At 38.2% G+C, this 20610-nt stretch overlaps 1 protein-coding gene across 3 annotated transcripts in view; it reads right to left on the bottom strand.

The window, feature by feature from the left end:
• The window catches only part of atxn2l (ataxin 2-like), a 37075-nt gene extending 16513 nt beyond the window's left edge, over positions 1 to 20562 (bottom strand). Inside the window, exons 1-14 of one of the 3 annotated variants that reach the window (XM_067413212.1) lie at positions 20271 to 20562; positions 19939 to 20036; positions 18827 to 18866; positions 18626 to 18682; positions 9016 to 9087; positions 8624 to 8801; positions 8425 to 8546; positions 8217 to 8308; positions 3619 to 3852; positions 3179 to 3531; positions 3001 to 3087; positions 2273 to 2407; positions 2122 to 2190; positions 1977 to 2038 (exon numbers count right to left, since the gene is read on the bottom strand). In XM_067413212.1, coding sequence (XP_067269313.1) covers positions 1977 to 2038; positions 2122 to 2190; positions 2273 to 2407; positions 3001 to 3087; positions 3179 to 3531; positions 3619 to 3852; positions 8217 to 8308; positions 8425 to 8546; positions 8624 to 8801; positions 9016 to 9087; positions 18626 to 18682; positions 18827 to 18866; positions 19939 to 20036; positions 20271 to 20291 — 1620 coding nt within the window. In that variant the 5' untranslated portion in view covers positions 20292 to 20562. Of the gene's footprint in view, positions 1 to 1976; positions 2039 to 2121; positions 2191 to 2272; positions 2408 to 3000; positions 3088 to 3178; positions 3532 to 3618; positions 3853 to 8216; positions 8309 to 8424; positions 8547 to 8623; positions 8802 to 9015; positions 9088 to 18625; positions 18683 to 18826; positions 18867 to 19487; positions 19587 to 19938; positions 20037 to 20270 lie in introns of those variants that run through there. The other 2 variants (XM_067413221.1, XM_067413231.1) reach the window with 2 other exon arrangements.
• Positions 20563 to 20610: the final 48 nt, after the last annotated feature.

Raw genomic sequence — 20610 nt, 5'->3', positions numbered from 1 at the left:
TATAGCTGCCTTGACACAATGTAGGTGGATGCTGCACATTGGTGGCGTTTAAGGAGATTCCCCATCTTCCATATGTAAAAGCACAGAGTGCTGAGAAAAGCACTACACACACACACACACACACACACACACACACAACACGGAGTGCTGAGAAAAACACTATACACACGGTAACGGATGCCTAGAGCTGCGTGATTAATCGTTAAAAGACTGATCTCAATTCAAACACCCACACAATCTTATTTCAACATGCCATGTCTTTCACACCCGTTTCACATAGCAAGCATCAGCAGAGCGTGAGCAGCACAGATTATTGTTGCTGCACATGTTTATAAATGGGAGGGTCGGCCGTCACGTTTCTGATGCAAAGTCAAAGCGCTCTCATTCATTAATATGGGCAGCAATAAAGCACGCGCTGCTCACACTCCACTGATGCTTGCGATGTGAAATCGTTTAAATCAAAGACTTTAGGGACTCTGGTTAACCTTTGAAAGTACGATTATCACACTGCAACATTCAAATCTGCGTTTGCATTGCCGCTGATTCAGAGAAGCTGCCATGTAAATGAACAAGCTTAAAGGGTTACTTCAGCGATTAGCATATGGCTTTGTATCAGTAGAAACCCTGGAGTATATTCAAATGATTGTGCTTTCCCCCCTCATATCCCCCTGAGACAAGAGATTTATGCATTTTATTTCTAGAAAAATTCCTCCTATGATGCAAATTGACGATTTTTTTAATTTTTTTATTGCATTTTACAACAAAACATACAATAATATGTACAAATTGATATTTGCGTCATAGGAGGAATGTTTGGCCAAAGGCTAAAGACTACAGCCAGCAGAGGGAGCCATTTCCGCATGTTTTGAACCCGAGCATGGGGGATGGAGATCACACTCAGAGCTCAGCTCAGCTACAGGCACTCATTTAAACGGAGCTATGGTGAGCAATGTAAGTCTTTTAACTTCTCAAATTAATTTCTATGAAAGTTAAGCTTGCAAAGGCATGAACTGAAACACGCCAGACTGAACTCGCATTGTGAATGTATGCCGTGAGTGTAGTCGCGATTACCTCAGCTCTCATCACGCGAGCTCATCAGCTCATTTATCTCACTCCTGCAGTTAGTGCTCAGTGCTGTGATACTCGCGCGGTGACTCACTCATTATATTGAACAGACATTTCAAAAACTACAGTTTTTAATTGTAGTGTCTTCTCCAACTCCATCACAGTAATCCAGTAGGTGGCTTTGGGAATGGCCTCACAGGGCAACAAAGCATTCTGGGAATTGTAGTCTTTCATCCCCATGAGACAAAAATACATTTTCTGTCTTTTCTCAGTCTAGAAGTCACCAAATTTAAAAATAATTTCACATTTCTACTACATTGATGACCCAGTTTAAATACAGATTCATCTTCCCAGCGCTGAAGTACCCCTTTAACAAACACAAAAGTCTTTTCAACCACACATTGTTATTTATGCATTACAATTTAAATAACGGGATAGAAGTTTATGGTTTGGGTATATCTGATGTCTATGGTGGTGATCCAAATCAGATCTTTTAAATGCGTTTTGACACTTGAATTGCTTATTTTAAAGCTAGAGGTGGCAACAAGTGAAGCGTTTAAAAAAAGGGTTTATCACTGATTTAAAAGATTTATTCACAAACACAGATTTTTTGAAGATTTTCATTTTATCCAGAATGGTGCAGCTCCACCTGTCCTAACATGTTTGGAGTGTGTTGAACCCATCAAAAATTGTTTATATTTACAAAATTTATGTTGAATTATGTTGGCCAGTAAAAACTTTGGACATTTTTTCTTTGTACTTTTGTCAGTTAAATATTTTCAATACACAGATTCTCGATTTAATTGCATTTTACAATTTGTCCCAACTTTCTGGAAATAGGGTTATTAGGTATATTAAAGTAATAACTACTCAGTGTATTTGATTACAGATGCATCCTATGACACACTCACCCTAAAATCATTACAAAACTTGCGAAGCTCCTCAAGGTGTTGCGATCTCTGGACTGAAGAGACTATGAAAAAAGAGAAGCTCATTTATAGGCTAAATGACAGGTGCATGAAATGAAATTACCAAGAGTAACAACTTCTGTATTACCTTTACTGCCCTTGCCCTCCTGAGGATTTGCTGGATTCTCTGTCCTTTCCTTGGACAGAATTTCATTCACTGAAGTGAAAGGAAAAGTTAAGATTGTAAGACGCATATATAAATGAAGAGTCGGTAACCATCCAAATTTAAAGCATCTCACCATCTACAGTGAACGAGAGAGGGGTGGGGCCAGTGGGTTTAGGGGTAGCCATGGTAACTGAAGAGGTATCCATGTAGGTAGGAGTAGCAAGAGGAGAGTCCTGGGAAGGAGCATCTGGTTTGGGGGAACGAGAGACTGGAGAGAGACAGAAAAAAAAAAAAAAAAAGGTACACATTTTAAATGCAAGCAAAACTGGGGAACAGAATGTATATACATGCATACCTGTTTAAAAGGTTGGGGTCAGAATCTTTTTTGTTTTTGAAAAATTCAATAACTATGCACTCAAACTAATTTAATAATAAAATAATCTTAGCACAACAGTTCTCACCACGTTTTTCGTGGTGGTTTCTTGAGCACCAAATCAGCCTATTAGAATGATTTCTGGAGGATCATGTGACAATGAAGATTGTTTCAGTTATAGCATCTAAGATATTAATCCAATCATCATTTATTAAATGTAATACGCTGCAAAACTTTAAACAAAAACTTGGTCTTTTAATAAATTTGCATTAGTAAAGTACTATGGTAAAAAAAAAAAAAAGTTGGATAATTGCACTTTATAAATACGTAGCCATTATTAAACCAGTGAAAAATGAACAAGACGACCCAGAATAACATTAACCCAAGGTTAAAGAAAGAACAATTTTAGATGTCAAAAGCTCAAAGCTCGGTTGGATCACAAGCCTGTGGGTGGGTGGGTGGGTGGGTGTATTAGCATGCATATTAACCTGTAGGGGAGGAGTGAGAATTTGAGGTACGCAGGTTTCTGTTGTTCTGTCCAGGCCTTTGAGACTTGGGTGACATTCTAGATGACACTATAAGATATTAATACAATGTTCATTAGTAACATAAAAGGAAGTAATAACCATCATAAACACTTAAAGTGCAAGGTTACAGAAGACCTACCTCCATTGACAGGCCGGGCTGAGTCCGAGAGAGACTGTGGGTGTGAGAGTGAATGTGGGAGTGTGTGTGGGGAAGGAGGACTGCAGTGACCTGGCTCTGAGGGGCGGGGCTGTGTAGGTGGGCTGCTCTGTGATTGGTGTGTAGAGTATCCTCCTCTGACAGACAGAGGGCTGCTCCTATCACTGGGAGGAATGGTCTGACCACTACCAGAGGGAAGGGGTCTAGGGGAGGAGCTTGAAGTGCCAGGTCTATTTGTTCGATTAGGCAGGGTGGATACAGCTCCACCTCTTTCGCCCCTTCCAGAAATTTCTCGCTCCCTTGCCCTCTGGGGTAGAGGAATGTACTTGCCCTCCCTAAAATAGAGATGAAGAAAGCAATGACCAAGGAGAAATACTACATAAGATAACAGTAATAGAAAGGAAGAAAATATTGCATCAAACCTGCTCCCAGCAGTAGAGAACCCAGGACTATCCCTTCCTCTTTCCCTTTCTCCCCCATCACGGTCCCTGTCCCGAACCACAGCGCTGTATTTGTCTTCCTCAGTTCTTCCATCATCATTCTCCAGTGCTACCCGGTGGCGATACTGTGAACTAGCTTCAATCTCATTAGCCAATCGGGCAGCCCGAGCCTCTCGCTGCCTGAAGCCCTCAGAGCTACCCCGCTCCAGAGGAACCCTATCAGAGAGAAGCGACAGAAATCAAGTAAATATCACATTCTTCTAACAGGAAGACTAAAGTCCTTTAGCCATTAGTCTGTTTTTAAAAAAATAAAAATAAAAAATAAAAAAAGGAAGACCTTCAAAACATTTTTTACAACCACGTTCATATAGAACAAACCCCTACAATCTCAAAATCAATCATCCACCTCAAAATCTTAATTAAACAGGCTAGGGTAGCTGCAAATGTAAAAATATTCAAGATAGATTTTAAACACACACGCATTGAAACTGGATTGTGTACCAACAAATCAATATGTACAAATCAGAGGTCGATTGAAACTGGATTGCTGAAACAATAATGCTTAATAAACTTTTAAACTTGTCATTGATGTGTGATCCAGAGACAAACCACAAGAGTTTACATTAAATAAAATGACAGATACAGCTTCATGTAACCTAATGCATAATACAGGACTAATACAGGACTCTTGTCTAGATTATAAACAAGGCAGAATTATACCGGGACTCTCATTTTGAAATGCCTATGCTTTACTACCAGCTGTTCATTCAAAAAAGTTATGACAGTTTCCTTCAATAGCAATTAGGGATCCTCATATTGACCGTTTAACAATTAACCGATAGTAAGACTTTTGACCAATTAACACTAACAGTTAAACTGTTTAAAGTTTTTTTTTTTTTTTTTTTTTTTTTTTTACTCACGGGGCACGTCAACACATGCAACGAAACACGTGCCGACACAGACATATGTCGCAAAAAGCAATGGGAAAGAAGAAGCATACCGTGTGGGACTATTACGACAGAAAGGGTGACGAAGTTACGTGCAAAATAAGCTACGCGGTATAACAATACAGCAGTAATACAAGCTCCTGACTGGCGGAGGAAAGCAAATGAAAATCGTTTCTCGAGGCTGGCCACTGTATTGAGGCGTCTCTGTATTCCCTGGGCATCAGTGCCATATGAAGCCTTGTTTAATGCTTTTCATCATGTGGTTGTGTGTGTGTTTGTAGTGTGGACAGCTTATCAATCTCGGCCCGAGTCATACTGGAGCCAGTGGGGTTTTTTTTGGCTTACATTTTTGCAGCCATTAAAATAGTTCAGTTTTGTTTTTAATGACAAAGTAGTTATATTGGCCCTCATTTATCAATCTTGCGTAGAAACTGGTGTATATGTTGGCGTAAGATTATGCTTACACTCCTCTCATCGCCTGATTTATGAAGCTGTGCGCACCTCTGCAATCCAGGTGTACGCAATACTTGCCCTTGATAAATGCTGCGGCTGAAAACGATCATCATTAGAATAACGCGCCCCTATATATTCAAGTCTCCGCCTCCCCCACGCCCTCATTTTAAGCCATGGACAAACAGAAGCCGGCAAAGAAGCGAAACTTCTCCGACGTGGAGATCAGGCGCGTCTCAATCATCTCACTTGTCCACTAGTCAGGGCAGTGATTAGGACATAAGTCAATGGGCTGACTCCCTGATCAGTGCCCTGACTACTGAACTATTGAGATGATTGAGACGCGTCCATCGAGACCATCACCAGGGAAGTGGGGAAAAAAAAAACCTGAAATTGTTTTATTTGGGAGTTTAAAGAGTGGGATTAAAGGCACTCACAATAACAAAATATGGACACAAATAACGAGTACTGTTAATAGTGTGGGGGCTGAGAAGTGCACTCCAGCAGTTTAAATAGCTGTTTGGATGATAAATTACCATCACAATGCATTATTTTACAGCACGTTTTGAAACAATTAGCATTTAATTTCGTATCACGGCACATGTATTGGGGTACAATAGTGATGATAATGTGATGTAGAGTAGCCTACCATTCATTCACATTAATAATTAGCCTACATGACAATTTGTAAGATTCTTATTCTTATTATGATTTTTATTCTTAATGACGCTTGTTATTTCGTTATTTCGAAGAAGAATGTCGTTTTTATTGATTTTATTATTATTTAAAAGAAGAATGTCATTTTTATTATTTTGTCAGTCTGAATTATTTTAGTCCCAGTCCGTGCGCAGCTGCCGGGCCAGCGGGCCTGAAACGTCAGATGAAGCGCACAGGCTCGCGACTGGAGGAATACATGCCTACAAATCAAACGCTTTGGTAAAGTCACACAAATTAAACATTGACGTTCATGTTGCACAAAAATAAACACTGAATGTTGTTGTTGTGGTATTTAACAGTGGGTCATAATATAGCATAACTTGTCAGTGCGTTTTGTGGTATTAGGAATTGTTTTTCTGCGCATTTTCGCACTAACTCAAACGTGCGTTCACCACCTCCTGAGCTGGCGTAGGATTTGAGCGTGCCGTACGCCAACGTCCATATTGATAAATCTCAAAGTCACCGTGGGTTTGGGTGTACGCTGGAAATTTGGTGTACGCACTTTTGATAAATGAGGACCATTGTGTTTAGTTTCTTTGTTAAGTTAATTTAGAAAAATGTTTAGAGCATTTTTTGTTTGTTAAAGTTGTTTGTTTTTTTAGCGATGACCAAGCGACCAGCTGCCGACAATGAGTTAACCCCATGTTTAATCAATTTAGCCTCTCAAATCAACTCCTGACTTGTCTTGCCTACAATAAAATCCATAGATATAACTACAAGCATCACAGTGTTAGTTCATTTAGCCTACTATAATATTACCTCCACAGTAAAAAGGCATTTTTGACGAGCTGAGGCAGGCTGATGATGCTCATTTATTAATTTTTATTGAAGATTATTGTGTTTTTGAGCATCTAAGACTTATTTTAAGTTTTATTTACAGCATTTGCGTTGGCTTGCTTTACTCATTTGCGGTGATGTGTTGCAGCACCATCATATCTATCTGAATACAACATATAGCCCATAACACGCTCACACACGTTTATTTTTTTAACATTTGTAAAATTTATTTTTGTCTGAAATGCCTTCAGACACCTGAATTGGTTTGTTTGAGTGGGCTAATCGGAATTAAATGCGTCTCAAAAGAATCTCAGAATGTATTTAGGCCTACTTCTGGTCATTTTGCTTTCAGATAGATACCTGGTCAGAGAAAAAGAATGAAGGAATCAGGTTGTAAAAAGGTCATAACTAGCAGCTGAAGAAACGCACGCTGCTGCTGGCGCGGACTCTAAACACTATTTAACGAACTATTTTCGTCTGTGAAATCATGGGTGAAATGGAACAAACAGGTTGGTTGGATCTAAAATTTAAGTAACTTAATATTAATTAGGCTAAGCTCTCTATCTATCTGCTATCTATCCAACTTGTTTATTAAACTAGGCTACAACATTTATGCCACACAATTCACGATTGCAAAGTCGACTTGTGTTATTAACAATATCATAAATATCAACAATTACAAAAAGCCCAGTATGTTTTTTCTGTGAGTTTATATTGCTGCTCGCTTGTTTTGATTTCTCCACGAATGACTCTCACAAACAGCGCAAGACAGGCAGCTCAAGCCTCAACGCAACAGAGGCAGAGATACACTCCATTATCAATCGCTGTTTACATTGAATATAATAAAAACAACAATAACAAAAAAACTACTCACGTTTCTGGTTATTTTAATATTTTATTTGTCCCAGACAAGAATGTCAAGCCTTTGGCTTACAGACAGTATTCTCCTGTGACCAATGGTTGCTGTACGTGTATTCAGAGGCAGTGAGCAATGGGCTTTCAATATAATAATAAATAACTACGTTAATGCGCGATAAAATAATTGTCGCCGTTAATTAATTAATGTGTTAACGCGATAACTTGCCCAGCCCAAACATAAAACGAAGGAGAAGCCCGGCCTTAAGGTACTAAAGTCGGTCCCGTCAGGCTCGGGCATAAATGCAGGGCTCTAGTGTGAATCTAGGTTCTCCTGTTGAGCTGTTCTGTATGTTCTGCTGTTTGCACAATAAAATAAACAAGTGAAAAAAGTATTTTTAACGAGTCGCAGACATTAGCCGATTGTATTTTTATGTAATGCCAATTCAATATTATAATCTTATCAGTTAACGGGTAATAATCGATTAATGAGCATCGCTTGTCAGTCGGGAAAATTAACCGAAATGAGCATCCCAAATAGCAATCATAAGCAATTGCTAGGTATAAAAGTATGGCTTTCATTGACTGTACCAAGAGCCTGTAAATTGATAAACAGCACTGCTTTTGACTTTTTCCATCCCCAAATTTAAGATAACGTGTAACAAAATATTTATTTTTAAAGGCTTTAGAAGACTTTATGAACTTAAATTCTATCAAACTGATATAATAAAAAAAAAAATAGACTAAAGAGAGGGAATCCTGTTGGAAGGACAAAATTGGCTTTTCCACTTCTAACTTTAAAGGTCATAGAAAATACAAAAACCATCAACCCACGTGTACATGGAGAGACTGGAGTCATAGGTGGACTTCACCCCATAGGTCTCCTCATTAAAGCGAAACATCTCACTGGCATCCCAGCCATTAGACTGAAAGTGAGAAAAAGAACTTCAATCATATGAAACCTAAAGACATCCATTGTGATAATATACTAATTTGTCATCATATTCGGTTGTGTATATACAAGCATGAGGGTGGAACTCACTGCATCTGCATCTAGGTCAAAATTCTCTCCGTTGCTGTCGCCTCCATCCCACCTTTGAAGGACCTTCTCCCTGTGGTCACCGTTTACTCTCGTTGCACCGATTGCAGAGTCTGTGAAAGTGTCTGAAAACAAGCACACAAAGCATTAAAATATTTCCATTTCTTACAACAAACACAAAAGCACACCTCTGCATACACACCTCGGATAGCGTAATTGAGATCCACATCTTTGCAGATCATAGTGACGAGGTCACTAGGGCCAAAGATCATGGTGTCTGTGATTTCTTCCCTCCTGGGATGGACAGGTGTGCCGCCACCGCCGCCGCCATCTCCTTCCTCATTTTTCACCTTGTGCACTGCATCCACTGCCAGCTCACACTGAACACACACAGACATTGAGTGGGATGAGCAATATGTTAAATTCAATGAGGCTTTGTTCAGAAATACTCCTTATATACAATTATTTATTTGGTTGTATTTCGAGGCAATCTCAAAGATCAAATTTGGAAAAAAAAAATCAGAATGGGTTTAAAAAAAAGCAGCTTTAAGCGCAAGTTTCAGAAAGCAAGATCAATGCAGGTGTGTCACTTACGCGTGAGCTTAATGTCTTAAAGATCCCCTCATATAGACTGCCGTTCTTCACCATAACATCACATCTGGAGCCCTAAGGGGAAAGAAAGCATATGCATGTCAAGCATTTAAATTGTTGATTAATGCTAAAAACAAATTAAGATTATTTTTAAACCAGGGGGCTGGGGCCCAATGGGGCACCTTAAAATGCCTAATTTCAAGTAATCCAAAACAACCATCAAATTTCAAGATACTTTATTCACCCCCTTTTCCAGGGCTGCGCAGTGTGACTATACAAATCATTACCACGGTATAAAATGTCTATCCAAGATATTCCTATATCACATATAGCATGATGAGATGTAAATATATAGCACTACTGACACTTCAGAGTGATGAAATGCATGAATGAGAAGAGTTATAACCGCAACATATCCTGAAAATGAGTTGTGCTGTGCTCGTGCTGACTGGCACACAGCCTGACCACAAAGATGCGCGTCTAAAGTCCTGTTTCCACCAAAATTACCCGGAACATTTTGTACCAGGAACTTCTCTCCCCCAGACCTGCAGCTGTCTGCGTTTCCACCGCGATCTAAAGTTCCGTGGAAGATTAGGCAAATTAGTCCGTAGGACTGTGTGCGACTGCTCCTCCAAGTCAGTGACAAACAGTAATTTTTGTGTGTACCGATTGAAAGATTTAGTGGACTGTTTACATGAGACGTTATCTAAACCGATCTGTTTACATGTGATGACTTTCAATCGCAATCATTGTCACATGCAGTTTGGCTGCCGCATCAAAAATGTCAACGCTGTTTTCTCCAGCAGCTGGACTGTGTTAACTGTAGCCATAGCAACTCTTAACGGCCACCAGGACTAATACAGTAGTATATAATAAGCTATTTATTTGTTGTAAAACGTAATCATCTCAGAAAAAAAAAACTTCTGTCAGGCACAGTTAAAGTAAAAACTGCCCGGAGCAATATACGCTGTGTCATTATTCCAACATTATCTTCATAACTTACGAAATAAAAAGTTTACCCCACACTTAAAAGTAATCGGTCAGGTCGTTTACATGGTGAAAAATAGACTGTAAATAAATGAATAACGAGTATGGAAGAGATTCAAGCTGTGCTGCTTTTGCTGGTTATGTATAGGTTTACTAAAGAGGTAATTAACAACGACAGAAAAGAGCACTAATATGCAGATTCAGCAGCATGCAGCATATTCAGAAAGCTTGTAAAGCTAGATCTAAAATGACAATGTATATTATTATCAGCTATTACGGACATTGAACGTGAGATGGCTGAGACAAACGCGCGGCATCAGACAGAGCGCAAGACTGATATTTACTGAACACAGAACGAACCTCGCAAAAGACTTTTAAAAATGCCGGTTGAAATAAAAGGCTGCGTGATCTAAACCAATCAGCATGTTCAGCGCCCAAGTCCCGCCCTCGAAAGTTCCTGAACTTTGAAAAAGTACTACCTCGCGAGCAGGGCCATTTGGAGGGGGAAATATTTACCAGGAACTTCATTTAGACCGTGGTTCCTGCGGTCTAAATGCACCAAGTACCACCCAAAGTTCCTGGTTCCTGGGTAAAGTTCCTGTAGTGGAAACGGGGCTTAAGCATGCGATCACAAATTCAGTTCTCTTTCACTGCCTTTTTTGTGCTTTAATGCTTGAATACACAATTATGTCAAAATACCCATCGTGTGGAGTATTCATGTAAACACAGCGTGTTATGTCTCAAGTGAAAGTAGACTGTTGGGTGTAAACCAGGTGTGTATCAGGTGTGTCAAAATAAGCACTAAACAGTTGATAATTTATGTAACTGTATATAAGGCCACAGGTAAATTACTTTATTATATTGGGTTCATGTGGAGATTAAATGCAAGTGAACTTGAAACAAAGTTATTTTTTAAAGCCTAATTGTTCAAATGAATATAGATATCAATTATAATAAAATGTTGACTGTCTACCATTTAGGGTTGCACAATCAAATTTCTAATCGCGATTACGATTATGGATGCTACGATTATGTAAATGTTCAAAGCCGTGATTACTTAAAAATAATATATATATTCTGCGTTCTTAGATAGCATTAGGTTGTGACAGTAGTACGCTGACTGGTCAAATGCATGCAAAATACCACAGAAGCCATGCACACAGCCTATTTGTTGTTTCGTATAGCTTCTAAACAAATTAAGATGTTCGTTATAAAACCTGTGATTTTTGTCCCACCATTTAAGTCCATTCCCAGTGCCGCGGGCATCATAAAGTAGGTTGACACTAGTGTTGTCACGATACCAAAATTATGACTTCGATACGATATCAGACTAAAATATCGATATATCGATACTAAATCGATACCACAGTAAAAAAATAAAAAAATAAATAAGATAAGATGCTTAATATGACAACAGAACTTATTATTCATTGTTATTTTTTACTAAAAATTCATGTGGCCAGCATGTTCCTTAGGGTTGGGCATCATTTTGATTTGAACAATTATTGATCAATTGATCAATTACTATTAAAATTATCTCACAAATTTTTGCCATCTCAATGTATTTTTTACAATGGGGTAATTGTGTTGCAATAGCTTACACACAGCACAAGAAAGCTTGATTTCGAATGGTAAATTGAATTTAAAAAGACGAGTAAACAGTAATAAAATAAGAACAAATAAACAGATTACAAACAATAGCACAAATAAATGCAATAGAATAGAAGATACAAATTAAACAGACTGCTTTATTTTTTCAGGTAGGTCTAGCATTCAGATAAGAAACTGAATTTAAAAAATGCATAGTAATTACATTTAAAACAACATTGGATAATGTTCTTTGTAAAAAATTCAATAGCGTACAGATGAAACTATTAAAGTTACACAAGTTGATCAGTCAAGTGCAGTTGATCGTTTGTCTTTTTGTAGTTTGAATAGCAAATGACTGCGGTCCCTTTAAGACTAACAGACGCATGGATCCACACTGTTCCTGTTACTCGTTCTTCCTGAACTGTTTGCGACTGTGTTTACGTTAATACTCTTCCAGATGTGCACTGATAATTCTTTGAGTGTATTTGACCAATAATATGCTGGAAAAAGAAGCAAATGTTTGCACTTGTATCATGTCAGAGGCGGCTTTATTGGGGTAGGCTATGTGTGTGTGCGCTTCAGATGTGGAGCACGAAATCTGCGGGCATTAGTAGGCTAGAATTAATTTATGTGCAATCCCGCGCGAAATTCAGACCGATCACACACTAACACTAACACACTGTCATGAGGAAAAAGTCCAGCAGAACGCGCGTTCGCCGTGCTCAGAGGTTAACCGGGCTGAGTGAGAATATGCCGGTGTGTGTCAGCTCGCTGACGGTCGGAGAGGAGAGCGCAGCTAATATCGATACTGTAAAAACTGAGAATCGTATCGTTTCAGATATTCCAGTATCGATATATATCGAAATATCGATATTTTTGACAACACTAGTTGACACGCATCAAGACGGCCGGCGGCGGGACTGTCCATTCCTCTCAAACTTTGGATCAAAAAGATCCAATAAATGTCAAAAGCATTGTAAAAATAACTAATCGAGCGTCTAATCCAAAACCAAATCTTTGAGGAGAAACAATAGCTTCTTTATCTGATGACCAGATTTACCACGACTCGCATACTGTAGTAAACACGGACACATTATGATTGTGAAACATACGAAAACAACATAGGTAAGTACATGCAGAATTAAGACGAGCTAAACATTTACAGTTTAGGAATAGGGATGCTCATTTCGGTTAATTTTCCAGACTGACAAGCGATGCTCATTGATCGATTATTAACCGTTAACTGATAAGATTATAATATTGAATTGGCATTACATAAAAATACAATCGACGAGTGTCTGACTCGTTAAAAAGACTTTTTTCACTTGTTTATTTTATTGTGCAAACAGCAGAACATACAAAACAGCTGAACAGGAGAACCTAGAGTCACACTAGAGCCCTGCATTTATGCCCGAGCCTGACGGGACCGACTTTTTTACGCCCCTAGGGCCAGGCTTCGGGTCAATTTACACTTCATACCCAAACGCGGGCCGGGCTTCAGACCTTTTTCAGGCTTTTCCTTTGTTTTATATTTATTTTATCAATTAAAAGAAACAATGTGCTGCGCTGGTGGAAACAATGAGACCATAATCGCTTACATGACTGTCAAGACATGCCTCGCACAGTGTTAGAGTCCGTGCCAGCAGCAGTGTGCGTTTCTTCAGCTGCTAGAGTTATGGCCTTTTTACAACTGGTTTTCTCTGAACAGGTATCGATCTTATTGCGAAATGATCAGGAGTAGGCCTAAATGCCTTCCGAGATTCTTTTGAGACATATTTAATTCCGATTACTCAAACCAATTCAGAAGGTGTCTGAAAGCATTTCAGACAAAGCCGGACAAGTGTAAATGTATCTGGTTGTTTAAACCACATGTGTAAATTTTACTCCTGGCAAATGGTTAAAAAGGAAGTGTGTGTGAGTGTGTTATGTTGTAGTCAGATAGATATGATGGTGCTGCAACACGCATCGCTGCAAATGAGTAGGCCTAAGCTAACGCAAATGCCCGTAATTGAAACAGTGACATTACTACATGTATAGATGTATAATGATGCAGTGTGGGAATATTTGTGGGTCCTGATAATAATATTTTAATAACAAAAATTATTATTAATAATTAATAATTATTTTTTATTTTTTTTAAAGTAAAAAAAACCTTTATTTAGTCTTAAAATATCAATAAGTTTGTCGATAAGTTAAGTATCGTGATTTATATCGAAAAAGTGACAAATTTTTATGACAAGTGTATCGTTACAGCCCTAGTATAAAGCTATTCAAAACATCAATGTAAATTGTGATAATCGTATTTAATAATCGCAATTTCAAGGGTATAATTGACAATGATTTGTCATAATCGTGCAGCCCTACTACCATTAACCCTCTAGGGGCCACGAACTGTACTGTATTTAGTGGCCTGTCAACATTTGTGTTTGTTTACTCGCAGTTTATGAGGACATGATTCAGTTTATGGACTATTGTATGCCACTAAACCTTAGCAGTAGCAAGCAAAACGGTTTTGCGCGTCAGACTAGTGTAACGTTATACATAGAACAATGGAGTAAACGCTTTGTGAGAACGCCAAGTTTGTTTGGGTGGTTTTACAATAAACAAACTGACACCTATATTGGTCAGCTGAACAAATATATTTAAAGACCATATATCGCATGCTCCATTGATAAATTAACTAACGTTATACACGATCGTGTTGTTTACTGATGTTTACTCACGCGACGATAGCCAACAGCATAGACATTTGAAGCAGTTTTACTCACCGCCTGCTTTCAAAGCAGGACTGAACCGTTATCGCTGGGACCGCTCCACCAAATCATATCAAAGAAGTGTGTTTTTGACGAAGCCCTGTGACAGCAGCGGCCGTGGAGATCCGCGATGTTGTGAAGCTTCCCGTAATTTCTGTGTTCAAATCGGTTCAAATGCAGCGCTGCCTTCCCGGAATGATGTGCTGAAGCGTTGAAGTCGCTCGACGTCACCCATAGGAATAAAGTAGACTATAACGACGACTGGATCTGCAGCTGAGAGTGTGTTTATGGGCATGCATTTCCTCTCTCGCTCTAGTCACACGCGCGCATGCACCCTACCGGGATAAGAGCCCGTACGGCCCATACAAGGACCTTCCGCTCTATCGCCGTCAAGCCGACCCATACTCGAAAAAAACTCTCTGAAACTTGTGAGAAACCGGCGTCATGACAAATCCTGTCCCCCTGTGAAATCGTGTCCGCTGGTAGCGGTTTTAAATGCCTGATCAAAAGTTGTTATACATGGTTCTGGACAATTCATTGTTTAAAAATAACTAAATAATAAACTAATAAACTAGGGATGGGACGAAATATCGTTTGACAAAATATCGCGATACAAAACGTGACGAAACGCATCGAGGTCGAAAAAAATGTATCGCGAAATAAAGATAGATGGCACTGCTGCATGATTTGCGTAAAATGAGGGTGGGGTGCAGCAGCAAACATTAAGAGGGAAAGAAAAGGGTTGACATTAGCATTAATATTCTAAACCAAAAATGCAGTTATTGCCTACATAAACTACCATATTTTCTGTTTAACTTTTATTAGACTCCAGAAAGAAAAGGGCGTTTTTTCACTGAGCACATTCTCTGCAGTCTGAGCGCTATGCACTGCAGCTCACTCTCGCTCATGTCTGAGGTAAATCATTAACACCATCACCGCTTACAGTACACCTGTTTTATTAAACTAAATACATTACAATCGGCTAAAACGAATGCACAGGTTACTTTCCTGAACAAGTGCGCTCCCGAGTCCGTGTTCTTCACACTGTCCACGTGAATCGCGGCCCAGTTTGGCGCGCACACGCAAAATACCGGCAGTTCAACAGGAAATGCGGATCTCTTAAAGGGGCCGCACTATATTCCTACTCGTGTAATATGGACCTCCTCCAGGTATGGTGTGGTTCTGGTTCGCTCACTGGTACACATTAACAATTTTTCATACGAACTTTGCCCTGTTCTGAATTAAACTGCCAGTGTAAAAACTCCCTTTATATTCTTAAAATGAGAGAAATCACTAACAGTTACTTACTCATTATTTTTAAGTTTAGGCTTAAGAGAACAATTTCTTAGATAAACATATCTATGACCTTTGATATGTCTAGTCTTCATACTGTATTGATTATTATTGAATAAGTATGGTTTCACTAATAATAAATGTACATTTGCATAAAGCATGCATATTTGTCCATACCTATGTTGATTAGAGTATTAAAAACTTAATTTAAACTTAATTTAAGATACATTTACAATTGCTAAAAAGGTGCGATTTAAAATCGAGTTAACTCATGACAATCATGCAGTTAATCGCGATTCAATATTTTAATCGATTGACAGCCCTACAGTGCCCTCCACAATTATTGGCACCCCTGTTTAAGATGTGGTTGCGGACTTCTAAAAATTCTTCTTTTTTTTTAAACAACATAGAACCAAAATGCAAAAAAGAGAAAAATCCTACCTTTCGTTTAAGTACATTACTTTGGTGGTAAAAAAAAAAAAAAAAAAAAAATTAACAGATTTGAAAAATATAAAAAAATTTGATATCGTATCGTGACGTATCGTATCGTAACCCTGGCATATCGAGGTGCATCATATCGTGAGTTTAAGTGTATCGTCCCATCCCTATAATAAACTATGAATTCATTGCCATAATATGTACACACGTAAAACATTTATTTAAAATATTTAATTGATTGCTATAATGGGAGCAAAAATATGTTCTGAATTATATACTTATATAAGCACTTATAGCTTCAGTTATATACTACTAATATATGAAGCATATGCTTTGTAAGACATTAAAGACTATCTTAACACAATTTAAACAGCAAAAATCAAAACGCGATTGTGTAAGAATTGCAATCAGGCTCTGAACAGATTACCTATTAAAATTTCTTTCAGCCAATAGAATCGCTCTAGGGGTCCTTGCGGACACGATTTCACAGGGGGACAGGATTTGTCATGACACCGGAAGGAGTATTTTTGACACAAATACTCTATCAAATGTCCAACATTAGTGTTTGAAACTTTGTCTATGTTTAGGATGAGAACCCAAGTCTTTAACAGTGTAAAAAGCTCAGTATGCATGAAACAGCATTTCACCCCCACTTTAAGATATAGCCTTTTGAAATTAAGATGTCAAAATCAAACTTTTCAGGAAAAAAACACTGGTGCCTAAAGGATTAATGTTTAAATTAAAAAATATATATTTCAGACACATCAGTATTAGTACCAGTGATACTGGTCTTCATTCATAAAAAATATACTCATTTAAAATATCATCTTTAGGTTGTTTCTACATTCATTTGGAGAGTAACTGAAATTATTACAGTATAAAATATTAAAATCTGATGTTTTTAAAATCACAATTCAAATCACAAATGTTTGTCGATACATTTTTAAATCAACTGACAACACTAATAGAAACATTTCTATTCAATTCAGTCAGTGAAGACTACACAATTTTATTTGTACATACTAATTCTAACTACATGTTAAATAAACCCATTGTACTTATTGCGGGGAAAAAAATCATATTTGTGTTATATTGTGTTTGTCCAATTGTTTTTTGCAGCTTTTCCCCCTTATTTTTAATAAAAGAAATTAAATTAAACCAAATAACTACACTGTGATACGTACCGTTACCGTGAAATAAAATCTCAAACCGCGAAATAAGAATTTGGTCATATTACCCACCCCTACCCTGAACAACAACAGGTTTTTCCTTTTCTTTAAACCACCAAGGTTCCCACTGTACAGAAAAACCTGAATAGCTTAAAGGGGGGTAAAATGCTGTTCCATGTATAGAGTTTTTTTTTTTTTTTAACACTGTTCAAGACTTGGATTCCCATCCTAGACATGGATAACGTTTAATATATATATAAAAAAACACAACTAACATATAAAAATCTTGATACAAGGGGCACCAAGTCAAACCAAGTCAAAATCATGCCTAGGGCAGTAAATTGGAGACGTTCACACAAAATTAGCTTCTTCATTCAAATGCACTACTACACCATTTTTTCTATATAAAAAGCACAAGTCTGACATGCCAAACCGTTTTGCTTGGTACTGCTAACGCTAAATCGCATACAGTTGTCCTTAAACCATGAGTAAACACACAAAAATGCTGTAAAACTCAAGCATGTCAAGCCACTAAGCAAATACAGTTACGTTACAGTACAAAACATACCACAGAGACATCCTGCTGTAGTTGTTGCTGCTGCTTCTGTTCAATTTCAACTGTTCTATCTGATCTGTAGGTAGTTTATTTAGGATAACGTTTTCTTGTCCACGTTTAAGGACGTCACAGCTTTCATACAAGACGCTCTCAATGCAATAGCTCGTAATTCTTTAGCCCTGCCCACACGATACGCCTCCATCTGCTCGGTTTTATTCGGAAAGACTCGGTACAGCATATCTTTATTTTAATAAATATAATAAAACTTAAGATTTTACACTTACGAAGGATGCAGTACTACTCTATAGGTACGCAAGATAGTTTGAAGATAGGGGGTTTCACCCCCTCTTTAAAAGTGTGATTTCTAGACCTGGGGCCAGTTGCATAAACCACTTAGACTAGTCTTAAAAGAAAGTCATCTAATTTTTTTAATTAAGACTGGTCCTAACTTTTTAAAACCAGTTACATAAAATGGAAGATCGGTTAATTTGAATTAGAAAAGTAAGACTGATTACACTTTGACTAATAGCTAGTTGGAAAAATTAGAGCTTAAGACACAGTCGTAACATAGTGGCTAATTTATGCAACTAGCCCCTGGAAAAAAAAACATGTAGATTACTAAAATTCCATGGTCATTTTATAAGAAATATACACTTTCTAGTTATGCAAAGCTCTAAAACATTTTACCAAGTACAAACAGAATTAAAAAATCTGTTTAAGTCAATATTATTTAATATTGCTGTGGACCTTATAAGTAAAAAAAAAATGTATATCAAACAAGCGCGGTTTCAACAGCTAACACAGATGTATTTCATGCCAAAACTCACCACCACGGCTGTGAGAAAATGGAGCATCCTGGAGTTGTTGTACACACCCTCAAACACCTAAAAAAAAGGGGGTACATGAAAATATATTAATATTTGGCGGTCAGAAAAAGGCAGCACAATTTTCAGAAAATAAGATTAAGACATGTTGATTTTGTAATCTTGAAATAGAAAATTAGTTTGCAAATGCATAAATTTACGTACAGGTGGGGATTGTGAAGGAGTCTTCACTGAGTTTCTGTTTCTTAAAAGAAAAAGGAAATCGTTAGCAAATAGTGATAGTAAAAAATTGAAAAATTCCATTTTAAACGTTAATTTTTTAATTTAAATAAATTGAACACGTGACATTTAACATTCAAATGAACAAACTAAAAATATTTTAGTAAATATCAATACGTGTGCATATAAATAATCAAAAAATATGAATAGATAACAACAATTCGGGATATTAAGTATTTACGGTACACGAGCTGTATCAAATGTGCCGTCTTTCCACTCAGCTCCGGTGTTGCAGTTGCAGACATTGCTCTTCTGTTACATGTGTGGACAACAAGTACAACACCGCGAAGCGCGTGGTAAAACAAAAGGACAATCATTCACGAGTAACAAAATTACGCTCGGATTGAGGCTGGTTGCGCATCATGACAAAATATTATTTAGCAAAGCGAATGTGTAAACAATGGCAACAAGGCTCGTGTTTTAATTACGACAGACCGCAAAGCAGGTTAGCGGACCTGGCTAACAACAAGCAAATGCCGAATCGAAGACAAGACATACAGCTTTACATTAAAGTGCACAAATATACGCATTTCGTGCCCCACGCCACATTCAATATAAACGATTATAAATTACAAGTGGTTTGTACTTTTGTGTCATATGCATCCCGGCTGTTCTTTCAAGGCGTCTGTAAAATGGCACAAGTTGAAAGTCGAACACAATACCGAATCATATGGGATCGGAAAACAACAACAAAACACGGCTGATCCCTTCCCATGACCCGCCTCCGAGAGCAGTCATAAGCTGAAAAAGATGGCAATCAATTAAAATCTAAACTCGATTGGTTGACAATATTCTCTCTGGGCGGATGTGTACCGTTTACGACAATCCTATCAATCATTGGCCCGAAATTGTGTCAATCAAATAGGCTTCGAGGTGATTGGCTCGAGCTCCTGCTATTTTAACAAGGCTCGAAACGATTGGCGTTCAATGGACGGTATTAAATATGCGCTTGGGCACGCCCACATTGACCGGTAGGCCTCGTGTTAAAATGACAATCCGCGGACTTTCTGAGCGTGGCAGCCCAACGTGTGCGTTACCTTCCCGGGGTGGGTCTGTTAGAGTTACTCCCTGGAACTGATGAAGCCATTGACCCTGAAGTTCCATTGGATGTTTTGCGGCCACCGGGTCCAGGCTGCTGTTAGAAAGCATAACGGTTGTTAAATGTTGACACAAATCAAGTATTAATCACATTAACGTATATTTAAAAAGACGGCTAGCGGGTTTATTAGCATGTTATGCTAAGTGTGATAGTGGAAGCTTAAGGAAGGACAATAATTGGACCATCAAATCTATTATGAGTTTTAAGAATGTCAATTAAAGAGTATATAAGGCATACTAACTTATTGCAATTTAGAGATGTGGTACTTACGTTCTGTCGGCGAAAAGACATATCTAGCCGCTAACTCAGTTGCCCGCTAAATTCCCCTTGTTGCCTATGACAAGCTAGTAACTGGACTAGCCTGTCTGCGGTGTGATTTTTCTTGGTTTCCGCAGCGTTCTCAGATCCGCTCGAGCGCGATCTCCGTTATAGCCCGAAGTCTAGTTCAGTCCGATATTCTGTTACGAACGAACACGAAGAGATAATGAGCCTTATGTTCCTATTAAATATTACCGGCACCACGTCTCGTGAATTAGCCAGCGATATACGCGAAGGCTGTTTTTTCAAAAACTCTTGATTGTCATTGGACAACGTAGCGTGATGACGCAAT

This window comes from Pseudorasbora parva, chromosome 2, assembly GCF_024679245.1.
Source record: "Pseudorasbora parva isolate DD20220531a chromosome 2, ASM2467924v1, whole genome shotgun sequence".
In the NCBI taxonomy this organism is placed as follows: Eukaryota; Metazoa; Chordata; class Actinopteri; order Cypriniformes; family Gobionidae; genus Pseudorasbora; species Pseudorasbora parva.
Note: the sequence above shows the minus strand (reverse complement) of the source record. Positions and strands in the feature narration are given on the sequence as shown.